Raw genomic sequence first — 14,401 nt, 5'->3', positions numbered from 1 at the left:
TTTGCAGGTGCAACGACATTCTGAAAGAGTTTTCTTACGATGGAGGGATTGAAAATGTACTCCTAGATTTTTTTTAGTTTTACTGGGAATTGAGCATATTCTTTTGCATACCTGTTGCATCAGTCATACTTTTAACTTTCCAAAAAAGGAACAGCTGCTCTCCAGGTGAAGAGTCAAATCTATGGGCCTTGTTCCCTTTCCCACCCACTCAGTTACCTGCGACACTGGAAAGGTACTTACAATATTGTTAAGATTTAACTGTTTCTTTTTATTAAATTGTATGTGTGCTTAAACTTCTCAGCTTTGTAGGTCACAGGTGGCAATTTTGTTATATAAAACAGAGTAGTCAGTACTTATTAATGGACTTGGAATTTTTCCTGTTAGGTTTGGTATTCACCCTGTGGCTGGCCGTATGCCTGGTCAGCTGAACGTACTCCTAGCAGAAGCTGGTGTTCCCTATGATATTGTACTGGAAATGGATGAGATCAACGAAGACTTCCCAGGTTAGCATGTGAGCTATAAGTTTCTAGTAGATTGGATTTGATCTTGTCAATTTTTATTTGATTCTTCTGTTTTTACATCACACAAGGATTTTAAAAATAATAGAAAATCTTAGGCCATTCAGTTTCTCTTTGTGCCTGTTGTGATACCGCTGTAGAGGAGCAGAGATCTTTCTCTTGCAATCTGAGTGCTCTCCTAGCTGATGGCAAGTGAGCACAGAGGAACACAAGAAATGGCCTGACTCAAAAGCAGAAAACTGAGAAGCAGAGAGTACAGGCAGGTTAAAGCAAAGGGAAATATTGGATGCAGGAGTACGGAAAAGAGTAGGTATTGAAGGGAGAGGGATAAATAGGCCTGTGAAACTTGTTTCTTTCAGAACCAAGAGAACTTTTTTTAATTGCTTGTAGCTGTGAAATAAATGACAAATGCTGTGTCTTTTTTTTATCACTGTTACTGCTCCATACAGGAAAATATTGTTATTTCTTTAGGTCAGGTGCTGTGGATGATTTGACCCTGTTATATTTTGCAAAGCAGTATAGCAATGTACAGACAACGTCTTGTTTTCCTACATCTTTATTTAAAAATAAGAAAGTTTCTAGTAAAAGGTTTTTCTAAAGAATATTCAAAAAGGAAAAGCTAGGCACGGAGACATTTGAAAGTGCTGATACTATGTGTGTATGAAACCACATTTAAATATCAAATGATCTAACTTTGTGTGGCAGAGTGGCCTAATGAGCCCCTTGAAATGGGGTTCTAGATGCTTGCAGTTTGCTGGGGGTAGTTGGTAGCACACTTGGACTCTCACGTATAACTTGCCTTGATAAATTTGTAAAATATTTGTGAATGAAGTCCCCATAAATGTTTGTAGAGTGCTTACCATAAAGGATTCTTCTGCCTCTAAAGATCAGATTTAACATACAAACGTACATCAGCCTCAGTGTTCAGGTTTTGGATAATTTTTCATCAGTTTTATTTTCTTGCTGCAGAAACTGACTTGGTCCTTGTAATTGGTGCAAATGATACAGTTAATTCAGCAGCTCAGGAAGATCCGAATTCTATCATAGCTGGAATGCCAGTTCTTGAGGTCTGGAAGTCCAAACAGGTGAGATTAGCAGGGTTGTGTTAGCACCTACCTATAGATAGCATGCTTTTAAAAACATGGTTTATAGGAGAAGCTAACAAGATTATCTTACTCTTCTGGTTTCCATGAGAAGCTTTTCTGCAAGGTGTCCAACAAAACGGTCAGTGCTCTGCAAGTGTGATGTAGTGATTCATGATTTTATAATCATCAGCAAGTGCTTTAGTGAGACTAATGGTGACTGCAGTCAAAAAGACCAATGAAAGTACTTCTGCTCAAAAAATGTGATTAGAACAAATTATGTTCTGCTCACATCAAGTTTCCTTGATATGAAATCTTTGATCTCTTGTTCTGAACCCAATCTTAGCCTCACTTCTTCTACGGGTTAACTATTCCTTTGCACCCTTTGTGCATTTTTTTAGGAGTTCAGTGTTGTTATACTGAATCATTCAAGTATCAGTGTTTTGTCCATAGCTATGTGTTGCAATTTGAGAAATAAACATTTACATGTTTAAAGTTGGTACAACTTCATAGTTTCTCTCCTGAAGATGTAGTGGTTAACTAATTTGAAATTTAATGGCTAAAATGGACTGAAATTTATTTTAGGATTTTTTTTTTTTTTAAAATCCCATGTATGAAGTAATACAATATATGAATAGATGTAGTGTCCACAGTCACTTTATCTGACATGTAATATTGTGTTTAACAATAACGTTTCTGAAACTGGTCCAGATTTCAATTTATCTGGTATATTAAAATTTGAAATACAGTTTTGTAGCAGTGAGCACCCTATTTTGGCCAGGGATTTCTCTTCCTCTCCCTTTGTTTGTAGAGGTTGGTTTTGTGTCATCTTCATTTGAGGGGGAACGATGGTTGGTTTTCGCTGTGTCAAACATGAACTCTTTATGTGCAGGTCATTGTAATGAAGAGATCTTTGGGAGTTGGTTATGCAGCTGTGGACAATCCAATCTTCTACAAACCAAATACTGCCATGTTGTTGGGAGATGCTAAGAAGACTTGTGACGCCCTACAGGCCAAAGTCAGGGAATCGTATCAAAGCTAAATACTGATTTATATTCCACTCATGGTTGCGACTACAGTTTTGTCACAGAGGTAATGGAAAACAGGAGTTAGAAGAATCTCTTACTGTTGTAATGCATCCGGCATTTGGAGAAGACTGCATTGACTCCTAGGAGATGTAGTTCAGTCAGGGATGTAGGCTTTTATGAAAGGATTGGCACATTAGCCCTTCAAACTAAATCTCCCATGAGGCAATGCATTAAAGAATGAAAAATGTGCTTTCTAAGGTTAACGTTGAGCTGTTAGAAGCAGGAAGTAATTACTGTTTGTTATCTTTAAGTAGTTATTGGCTTCCTCCTCCTAACTGTGTACTTCTGTCATGGAAATTCACTAAAAATTACTGTGCCAAAATTGTATTCTGTTTTATCATCAAAGCTGTTCTTTGGCCAGTATGGACAAAAATAGCTATTTATTTCATCAAAATTTAAAGCAGAATTACAAACAGATGCTTACATGATTTGAGATCCTAAACATAATATTCTGTTAAATCTCTATTAAAAAAAAATTGAACTGTTTCTTTTGTGGATTGTATGGATGCTGTGAATCAGGAACACTTTAGGAAAGTTATTTTTCTTTAAAATACAGTTCTACTTTTTTGTAGTGCCCACTTACATTGTGTAAAACAAAACACAGGATTTCAGGGACCTACCAAGTCATCTTCAAGCCTGACAAGGAAATGTACACTTATTTGCACTGCTTAACTGTTTTCAGCAGCTGCTAAATTCTCCATCTTTTCCAGTCGTTGCCTTTTTAACTGTCTGAGGAAAAATATGGTCCAGTTCTGCACAGGCAGAACATCATGCATACCTGATCTGTTCACAGAATTTGGACCATAGTGTTTCAGTTTTTGTTCACTTAGACTTTTAACTGTATTTGCTACTTTAAAATTTAGTGATGCTTTCTGAATTAACATTTTTGTGATGCTGGAAAAGGTACTTTTGAACATATTTAAGATGCTGGAGTTTATTAGAATTTTTCTAAATAAATAAGCTATTGTTTGGACAGCACAGAAACATACCAAACTTAAAATCCAGTGATTTGATTATTTGACTTCTCCCTAATCTAATTAAAAGCACTGTTAAATTCCCATAAGTTCAGTAAAGAATTAAATTAAATTATGATATAGATTGCTGTTTTGTTTTTATGTTAGGTGTACTTGAGTGGAATTCAAATATTTGTCTGATAAAATGAATTTATCATGTTTCCATAATGATGTAGCAACTGTCCATGGTGACAAAGGCTAAATAAATAGCTGTACTTGTGTTAGAAAGCATTCATATCTGGGCAAGACAAACTACTATGAAGTAAGTCTTGAAATTAATCCATCTTGATTGATAGAACAAACTTTTTTTTTTATTACACCATGTATTGAGACCTCATATAAAATATAGTATTTCCACTTAGCTACCTCTGTTTTTATGTGAAGATCACTTAAAACCCAGGCTTTGAGCAGGTAATATATTAAGAAATGTAACAGTGTACGAAAGAAGCTACCCTTATTGCAAATCTCTTTTATATAATTTGAAATAAAAATTATCACATAAGCATTAACATGTTGTACACTGCAGGAAAATACTTGTGATTAAATTTTAAATTAAAACATCATGGAAGCTATGTTTGAATGTAGCATGTGTGGCCTCTTGATTTCATTGTATTCAACTTTTCTTTTAGGTCTGCAAAAAAAATAGGAGGGAAATGGGAGAAGGGGAAAGACTAGGAAATGATTCTCTCTCTCTCTCCGTCACAACTAAGCAAAAAAGGGATTTGAAAGGATTTAACATCCTAAAACGTTAATTTTTGTCTTGTCAAACTTGAAGTATCTAACTGCAGTATGCAACATGTCTCTGCTTATAAGTAGCTAATATAAGACTTAGTTTTTCTTTAAAAAAAAAGGGGGGGGGATTTTTTTTCCTTTGTATTTGGAAAAAATCATACAGTTATGTTGGATCAGAGGTACCAGTGTTATCTTTAAAATTGTGCTTTACCATGGAACACCAGGTGATTGTTGAAGTGCTAATAAAATGTTGATTATTTTTCTTTATCGATCACTGTCTCTTTTCTCTCCTGTTGTATTTCCTGAGTAGATAAGTAGTCTGACTTTCTGGGAATTAGAAGATCAAAATGCCACCAAAGGATGTTGGGATTAAAGAACATAGTGAAAAGAAATCATAGTGAAATATGCATTTTTAAAATTTTTTTTTTAATTTGAATGGTTCTTTAAAATATTAATTCTAGGTACGACTGATATCACCTGACCTTAGCAACTTTTATATGAGCTCTTCTAGTAAATGAAGAGGGTTAGACAACTGCTGAGAGCAGTTGATCCCAATATGTTTCCTTTTTGGCGTAGTTCTTAAGGCTTTCTTTTTTAACTTGTCCAAATGCTTCATTTTCCATTGGCTGAGGTGTGAGATGAATCCTATCCCATTGAACCTGTTACAATATAAGTTTGCTTCAGTTCTTAGTTATTTAGTTCTATAAGGTGGTCAAGTTGATTGTTATGACGATTTCAGTATCTGCCTTCAAAGTGAATGATAAATGAATAATGTTAGCTATCTGATAGTCTGTTCGATTGTATAGTTGCACAAGTCTGACATGCAACTCATGTTTTCTTCAAGCTTTGGTCAAGCTGAAACTTGAAGCTTCTCTTAGAGGCTGCAGCCTGGTGTTGATTCATGAGGTAACCTCTCTTTCCTCTTGATTGAGTAGCCCACCTGGGGAGCATATACCCACAGTATATGGATTTGTAGTCTGACAAATGCTAAAGCTATAGCCTTTTGTGGATCTGACTGCTAGTTTGAAGATTTTACTCTCTCTCCTGTCTCCAGCTGCTTATTATCACCCAAGAGGTAATTACTCTAGCCTGCCTCAAGCAGGCTATGAAAATCTGTTCTGATCAGATAATGGCAAAGCAGTGCAGCAAGAACAAAAGGAGAGAAGATGGAAGATGCTAATTTCTGTTCACCTGGTGGAACTCTTCCAGTTAGCAGTGTGTGTCCATGGCCTCGAGACACCTTGAATCTTTGTTTTTAATAGAAGTTGTTGCATTATTAAAGTTATAGAGGAATTTAGGTTGGAAGGGTCCTCTAGAGATAATTTGGTCCAACCCCCTGCTCAAAACAGATCCAGTTAGATCAGATTGCTCTAGGCTTTGATTTGATTTGAATGTCTCCTGGTTGGAGATTCCACAGCCTCTCTGTTCCCCTGTTCCAGTGTTTGATTCTTCCCATTGTGAACAAAATTTTTTTGATATCTAATTGGAATTTCCTTTGCTGCAGCTTGTGTGTATTACCTAGCCTAACAGGATTACTGTTACTGTTACTGTGCCCCTCAGAAAAGAGTGTTTTCTCCACTGTCTCGTGGAAAGCAACAAGAAGATTCTCCCCTTATCCTTCTAAGACTGACAAACCTAGTTCTTTCCATTTCTCCTTGTATGTAATGTGTGAACGATGGTTCCCAGTTTGGCTCACTTCAGTATGTCAATGTTTTCTTGTACTGAACAAGCAGTCTCACAAGTACAAAGTGCAGGGGAATCATCACTTCCCTTACCTGCTGGCTGTATGCTTACTGATGCAGCCCAATACGCAGTTGGCCTTTGCTGCAAGGTTGTGCTGCTGATTCATGTTCAACTTGTCCAGTGGGACCATCTTGACCTTTTCTGCAGAGCTGTTTTCTAGCTAGTTAGTCCCCACTCTGTACTGTTGTATGGGGTTATTCCGTCCTGAATAATGTACTTTGCATTTGCCTTTGAACTTAATGAGATTCCTGTCAACCTGTTTCTTTAGTCTGCTGAGGTCCCTCTGACAGTCATGCCCTCCAGTATATCATTTGTTCCTCCAATTTGCTAAAATCTGTGAACTTGTTGAGAGTGCTTTCCTTCCCATTGTCCAGGTCAGTAATAAAGACATTGAAGTGTTGACTTCAGTACTGATCCCCTCATGAATGCTGCTGGTACCTCACCATTAGCTGGACTTTATACTGCAGTCACAACCATTTGAGTCTGGTGGACCAGCTAGTTTTCCATCTAGTCAATATTCCACCTGTGCAAACTATATGTCACTGATGTGCCTGGAAACTGTGGGAAACCTTGTCAAAGGCCTCGCTAAAATCAGGGTATGCAACATCTGTTGCTCTTCCTGTGTCCACAGGGTCAGCCATCTCACTGTAGAAGGCAGTCAGGTTGGTCAGGCATGATTTACCCATGTAAAATTGTGCTGCCTGTTCCTAGTCACCTTGTCTTTCATGAAGTTCCCAGGAGAGTTGGCTATGTAACTTTCCCAGGGTCAAGGTTAGGCTGTGTGATCTATTGTTTCCCTGTCCTCCCCCTTGCCCTTCTTGAGCCAGTGACTTATTACTCAGATCAGAAATTAAATTCTAACTTTGTAAAAGCTGCTGTTTCTAGCAAATACACTGTTTACTTTCTGTCCTGAAAAGTATGAAGTTTTGTTTTGTGCTGGTACATTGGCTTTGTAACTTCTTATAAGTAAGGGAATTTAACTGATTACAAAATGATCAGTTTGCAGTTATGTGATCTGTTAATCTGTCAATCAGTTTCTCAAACTCTTGCTTTAGTCTGGAGTTTTAGAAACCATATCATAATCTAGTGAGTCATACATATCCTGCTATATCAGTCCCTTGTAGCAAGCATGTGATTCTGGTCCATTCATGTAAGGGAAATTGGGGACTGAACCTACTTTTGCATTTTAGTTTGAATAAAAAGTTGGCTTTTGGAGTGAATCAGAGAGGCGGGTTTTTTTGGGTGGGGTGGCTGTTGTTGTTCCCCCCCCCGACTTGCTATGTTTTGGTTTCTATTGCGGAGCAGTCTTGGAGCACACAAACTTGGATTCTTTTGAAACTAAGCTAGAAGATGCGTTAGAGCTGTGAATGAACATTCAGTCTGCAGGACCAGGTTAGAGGTAGTCCACAGTAAACACCCTCAAACATATAGGGGTGGATTTCATATCAGCACAGAGTGCCTTGTTTGCCAGGTTTTTCTCTATTGTGCCAAAATAACTGCTAAGGTAGACTGCCAGATGTCCGGAGCATGAGAGAGAGATTAGATGGTGTAATTCACTTTCTTCCATTCTAGGGCTTAATTATTTGTAATAAGTTAACTTAAAATTTAAATTTACAAAAAATACAAAAAAACCCCACCAAAAACCAAAAAAACTTTTTGCTCCACTGACACATGTATGCTTTTGTGTAGGCTTTCAAATTCTGCAGGAAAACTTTACAGGAAGGAATTTGAATACTGGGAGATCTGGTCACTCTCTTCTGTACCTAAGCAGTGCAGTTCAAATAATACTCATTTAATGAGACTTGCAATGAGTATTGTTTTAACAATATCACTAGTGTGGGGTGGTTTAAAAAAAAAATTAAAAAATGGTAATGACTTGTATAATCCAACTGCTCTCTAGCTTTCCAGAGGATATATTATAGTAACTGTGTTAGTCTAATGTGATACATGGTTCTTTCTGAGAGGAAGATATGTATTTGCACATTTTCATAAATGAGCTTAGTAATATTCGAAGCTCCAAATTTCCAAAAGGGTGATGTTTTGAAGTAGCAAAACCAGTCCTAAAACATTAAAGTATTACTTGTGAAATTAAGAGACTAATTTATAGCCCTTATTCCAGGGTAATCATCATAATGACTTCTAAGGTAAGAACTTTTTCTCCAGTTGTAAAGATAATGAGAAATGTTAGCTAATGAGAAGAGAGTGAAGGAAAAAAATGTTAGAGGAAACATGACAACTGTTCTGCTTTCTCTATTTCACTTTTACCTGGAGACAGATTCCCCTGAAAATGAGGGGGATCGTACTCTTCAACTGAACATATGCATAGGTAGTTTGCATGCTTCCCTTAATGACAGTTGATCAGTTTTATTTTTCTCCATATACTCCAAGACTGCATGTAGCCCTGTACATCACTCTGAAACCTGGCACTCTGTAGTCCAATTTTCTGCACAGCGCACACAAATTAATACAGTTTTACTTGTTTGTTAGAGAAATGGTGCTCTCAATTCTACATTGATAATTTTTAAATTCATACCTCTTGACACTTTTTTCAGCTCTGTAGATTGTACTTCTGCAAAGCAGTTCTAGTTAGACAAGGATATAGAAAATAACTATTAAACCTTATTTACCAACTAGAGCTGTCTTGGACATTATGTGAACAAGAGGTATAAAATATGTCTGTTACACATTTTGAAAATAGGATCGAAGTGGGTCAGACAAGATGTGGAAGAAATTGTATGTCAGAAGTACAGTAGTCATGCTGCAAAGATCAGAACTTTAATTCACATGTAAATATAGCTTTGAAAATAAGATTATACATGATGCACTTCTGTTATATGTGCTGAATATAACATTTACTAACAGTGTGATGTTTCACAATTAGGCATGAGACCAGGAAAAGGCCCTATGTGTATCTTGAACTTCTTTTCCTGTCCCTTGTTGACAAAACCCATAAAACTGGTTATTATCCAACCCTTTCCCTATTAAAGGAAGGAAGCAACAAAAGAACTGGAGGACAAAAGGGCTGAGGAGGCTTCACACTCAGTAAGGAGTGTCTTCTGAAAGAAGGTTATGGTTGAACTGTAGCACAGCATGAAATTAAGTTATTCTATTACATGGTCAGTCTAACCCATAACTTAAAAAATCCCTAGCAGGATGAAAACTAACAGCTAGTGAACATAAAAAGCTCAAGCAGATGTTAAAGCTGTCTCATGCAGTCATAACTAGCAGTTGCCCATTCTCCCTATTAAAATATTACAGATGTGGATAGAAAAAAACATTTGGTTTTCTGATTTTACATTCTCAGAAGCTCATTGTTGTCATAGGTCATGGTACAATGAACTTAAGTTTTCAAGTGTTTTATGGTGGATTTGTTAATGTGCAGACACAACACAGGAAGTTGGGTCTTCTCTAATTTATAGGCACATCAACAGTCCTTATTTTTCATCAGCATTCTGTTCCCAAATGTATCCACTGAATATTAATTTAGTGAAGCATAAGATATGATGGGCAGGAGGCCAACTACCTCCTCCCGGAAAAAAAAAATAAAAAGTTGCAGAAATGACGAGCATCAACTCGGAGATGGAGAAAATCAGTAATGAAGTGAGGAGGAGGAGATGGAACTGGATCGGTCATGTCCTGAGGAAAAAACCAACAGAAGACTGCGCTGTGGCCCTTGGGACTCCAGAGCACGCAGCCGCAGACCGATCGAAGTGGAAGAACGATGTTCGCGCCTTGTGTGCCTCCTGGCACTGAGAGAATTCAGATTCAGATAAGATATGATGTGATCTAATTATACTTGAATTTTAAAACCAGAGAAGTGTAATCAACATAGTGCAATGTGCTAAGTATTGCTATAATTTTCATGTTATATTCCTGATGTAATATTGACGTCTTTTCTTAAACTTTCAGAGATATCATAAACCACTCTTTCTACCTGGTCAATTAGATTTGTGAACAGTGTTAAAGTTATCCATAAAGCTGCTGAATTTTGTCTGTAGACCTCAGAACCATTTTTTTTCTGCAGGGCAATGGAGCAAGAGTAGGTATCTGTTGCCTTTTTACCTACTCATTCCTTTTTTGGTTTGTGTGAAATTGTTATGGCATTTGGTATTTAAATGCAAACTCTTGCTGAGGGATCTAATTTCTGTTGTCCTCTGAAGGAGGTGGTCACCTTTGCATTTTTTTGTGGAGTTGATCTTACAGGAAACCATACAGTAGCTCCACCTTATTGTCCTGTATCTATAACTCTGTTATCAAGCTAGAAAAGAGAGGCATCTTCCCATCTCTGCTGTAGACTGATCATTGTGGTTGGTCCTAAAATGTTACTCTACTGCCCTTTCTAACATTTCTTTTCAAACATAAACCTGCTCATTTGCTCTTTTAAGGTAGCTGTAAATTCCTTATGTTCATTAAAAATCTGAGTAGAGTGAATATGGCCTGAATGGGAGATGATATGAATGAGAAACTTCAGTTTTAGTTTGGAAACATACCCTAGTGTATTACCTTGAGATTACCATAGTCCTCATGTTAGACACATGTTGCAATTCCTCAGATTAAACCGGAATTATTAAAATGGATTTTAATAAAAGGTTGAGCAAAACAATGCTGGGATAAAGCTGAGGTGACAGCGAAGACCAAAATACAGTTCAGAGTTCAGTTTAACAAATGGTGTAACATTGGAGGTAAAAAGACTTGCATTGGTTGTCCTGCAGATTGGTCTCCCTGATGAATTGCAGTGTACCCCTCCGGACAAGAAGGAGGCATCTGAAGCTTTATGTCCTCTGTTGATGACATGAGCAATGAGGAAATTTTCAAGAGTGGGTGAGTTTGACTTCTGTAACAATTGATTCTGTTTCACTCTATTCAGGGATCAGTTCTGTGGCTTTGGGCTGAACAGTTAAATCTCGGTGTTTGAACGGATGTGATATCTTTCCATCTCAGAAAATGTACAATGGCTTACAAACAGCAACCATTTAAAAAAAAAAAAAAAAAGTAGTAGCCTTAGCAACACATTGTTTCTGTGCATGCACTCTTCTCAAAATAATTGCCTTTAAAATTGTCAGCTCTTAAAAAGAAAAAGAAGAAAGCTGGATCTTTTACCAACCAGAACTTGGAACACACATAGTCTCCAGACTTCTACCATGTTGGTTTTGTGTTTTGTTAGGCTGTATTCTACCATTAGTTGTCAATAACCCCATACCAAATCCTTCCACGAATAAGATAACTTCTCACTGCAAATAGCTGTAAAAGCATTTTAGCTTATTTGTCTATTTAATTCAGAAATAAGTTCTAGTATTTGGAAGATATGTCTTTGAGATGTTTTGTTAGAATTGTTCCCACAGGCAATGCTTTTTTGCCTCCTCAAAAAAAGCATGTTGGTGAGGTGCAAAAGTCAGTATTTGAGCCTTAGTTTTCAACCAGTATCTTTTTTTAATCTTCAAAATATACTGATTTGACTCTCAGCTAGACTTCCCTGTCTTAACCTAATATATTCTTAGGTAAGTAGCTCAGGTTGTGATCAGTTTGACATTGTTTATCATACCTGAAGACTTATGTTCTTTGCAGGGAATACTGAAGCATTTTGCCAGATTTTAAATTCATTAATATTTTTCCATTTCCAAGCAGAAGTAATATCAACTCCCTTTTGTCTATTTAGCTCCAAAAATTGCTTCCCACATGGCTCTTTTAAGAATAGTTGTAATTAGTTTGGGGATTACTCTGATGAACTTGCAGTATAACTTTTATTGGGTTCATTTTGTGGGTGAAAATTACTTTCGGTTATTTTCTTAATTGTCTGCATTTTATGTTGGAGGGGGTGGCCATGATGTCGTGGTTTAATCCCAGCCAGCAACTAAGCACCACACAGTCGCTCGCTCCCCCTCCCCCTCCCAGTGGGATGGGGAGAGAATCAGAAGGGCAAAAGTGAGAAAACTCGTGGGTTAAGATAAGAACAGTTTAATAATTGAAATATAATAATAATAATAATAAATTGTAGTGAAAAGGAAAACAATAAAAAAGAGAGGAATAAAACCCAGGAAAAACAAGTGATGCAACCGCTCACCACCCGCTGACCGACACCAAGCCAGTCCCCAAGCAGTGATCACTGCCCCCCGGCCAACTCCCCCCAGTTTATATGCTGAGCATGACGTCATATGGTATGGAATAGCCCTTTGGCCAGTCTGGGTCAGCTGTCCTGGCTGTGCCCCCTCCCAGCTTCTTGTGCACCTGGCAGAGCATGGGAAGCTGAAAAGTCCTTGCCTAGTGTAAGCACTACTTAGCAACCACTAAAACATCAGTGTGTTATCAACATTATTCTCATCCTAAATCCAAAACACAGCACTATACCAGCTACTAGGAAGAAAATTAACTCTATCCCAGCTGAAACCAGGACACATGATTAATAGGAATGGAAACACGAAAAAAAATTACCGTGGTTTGCAAGTATTAAATTGTGTTGAATACAAAGATAATAGGAATGGAACAGAGACAAATAGGAGCTGGGCATCTAAAGCAGCTTTTTTTTTTTGTGTGTGTGTGAAAATTTTGGGGTTTGTATATTAAAGTTTCATCAAAATGAAAATACAAGAAGATATACTTTTATCTAGCTTGCATCTGACGCTGTATCCACAAATTTGAGTGCTCCTAATAGGAATTATTTGTAATTTATGTCAGTATTCACAAGCTGTCAAAATAGAGGAATATAAGAAATGTAAATGTTGATATTTTTATCTATGAAATATGAAATTCATGTTTTCTGATTAAAGTACAGATAAAACAAACCATTATCCCCTTACTGGATTGTATTTCTTGTGTAGAAAAGATTTTTTTTGAGTCCAAAATAAGGGATGATTTAAAAGGAAGCCCCTTTAAAGAACAGTATGATTCAGACCTTTGTGTCCCAGGGAAGGTTTGATACTCTGTTTGCCCCTGTACTCGGCATTGGTGAGGCCGCACCTTGAGTACTGTGTTCAGTTTTGGGCCCCTCACTACAAGAAGGACATTGAGGTGCTGGAGTGTGTCCAGAGGAGGGCAACGAAGTTGGTGAAGGGTCTAGAGCACAAGTCTTATGAGGAGAGGCTGAGGGAACTGGGGTTATTTAGTCTGGAGAAGAGGAGGCTGAGGGGAGACCTTATTGCTCTCTACAACTACCTGAAAGGAGGCTGTAGTGAGGTGGGGGTCAGTCTCTTCTCCCTAGTAACAAGTGATAGGATGAGAGGAAACGGCCTCAAGCTGCGCCAGGGGAGGTTTAGGTTAGATATTAGGAAAAACTTCTTCATCGAGAGGGTAGTCAGGCATTGGAACAGGCTGCCCAGGGAAGTGGTTGAGTCTCCATCCCTGGAGGTATTTAAAGAACGGATAGATGTGGTGCTCGAGGACATGGTATAGATGGACTTGGCAGTGATAGGTTAACGGTTGGACTTGATGATCTTAAGGGTCTTTTCCAACGTTGACGATTCTATGATTCTATGATACTCTGAGGAGGAGAGTTCTGGTTTGCCTCATGACTGCCCTGTGAAGGTAATACCTCTGCTTTACAAGAGGAGTTGGGATCTTTGTAACCCCAAGCGCTATGTAAAGGTTCAGGATGTGGAATATGAGTTGCTACAAAATAAGCTGTGGTGGGTTGACCCTGGCTGGATGCCAGATGCCCACCAAAGCTGCTCTATATTTCCTCTCCCCTGTCCAGCTGAGGAGGGGGAGTGATAATGAAAGGCTTGTGGGTCGAGATAAGGACAGTTTAATGAAAGCAGAAGCAAAGGCCATGCACAGAAAAGCAAAAGGAAAGCAAAACCATTTTATTCTCTACTTCCCATCAGCAGCGATGTCCAGCCACCCCCCGGGAAGCAGGGCCCCAGGACGTGCAGTGGTTTCTCCAGAGGACAAACACCATAAAACAATGAATGCCCCCCTGCTTCCTCCTCCTTTCTACTAGCTTTTATTACTGAGCAGAGGTCACATGGTATGGAATATCTCTTAGGTCAGTCTGGATCAGTTGTCCTGGCTATGTCCTCTCCCAAGAGACAGCCTTGATGCTGCTCGAGCACCACTCAGCAGCAGCCAAAACACTGGTGTGTTATCAACACCCTTCCAGCTATCAATACAAAGTCCAGCACTATGAGGGCTGCTATGGGGAAAATTAACTCTATCTCAGCCAGACCCAATACAACCTTCACCCCTTATTCCATATCATTTGCGTCATGCTCAGGTCCCACATAATTTAATAC

At 38.2% G+C, this 14,401-nt stretch overlaps 1 protein-coding gene across 1 annotated transcript in view; it reads left to right on the top strand.

The window, feature by feature from the left end:
* Positions 1-4,704, top strand: part of LOC309601579 (NAD(P) transhydrogenase, mitochondrial-like) — a 65,981-nt gene extending 61,277 nt beyond the window's left edge. The window contains exons 20-22 of the mRNA XM_082334676.1: positions 385-503; positions 1,488-1,603; positions 2,493-4,704. Of these exons, the coding sequence (XP_082190802.1) occupies positions 385-503; positions 1,488-1,603; positions 2,493-2,642 (385 nt within the window). The 3' untranslated portion in view covers positions 2,643-4,704. The remainder of the gene's footprint in view (positions 1-384; positions 504-1,487; positions 1,604-2,492) is intronic.
* Positions 4,705-14,401: the final 9,697 nt, after the last annotated feature.

The sequence above is a fragment of the Platalea leucorodia genome (genome assembly GCF_965183815.1).
Source record: "Platalea leucorodia genome assembly, chromosome: W".
NCBI lineage: Eukaryota > Metazoa > Chordata > Aves > Pelecaniformes > Threskiornithidae > Platalea > Platalea leucorodia.
Note: the sequence above shows the minus strand (reverse complement) of the source record. Positions and strands in the feature narration are given on the sequence as shown.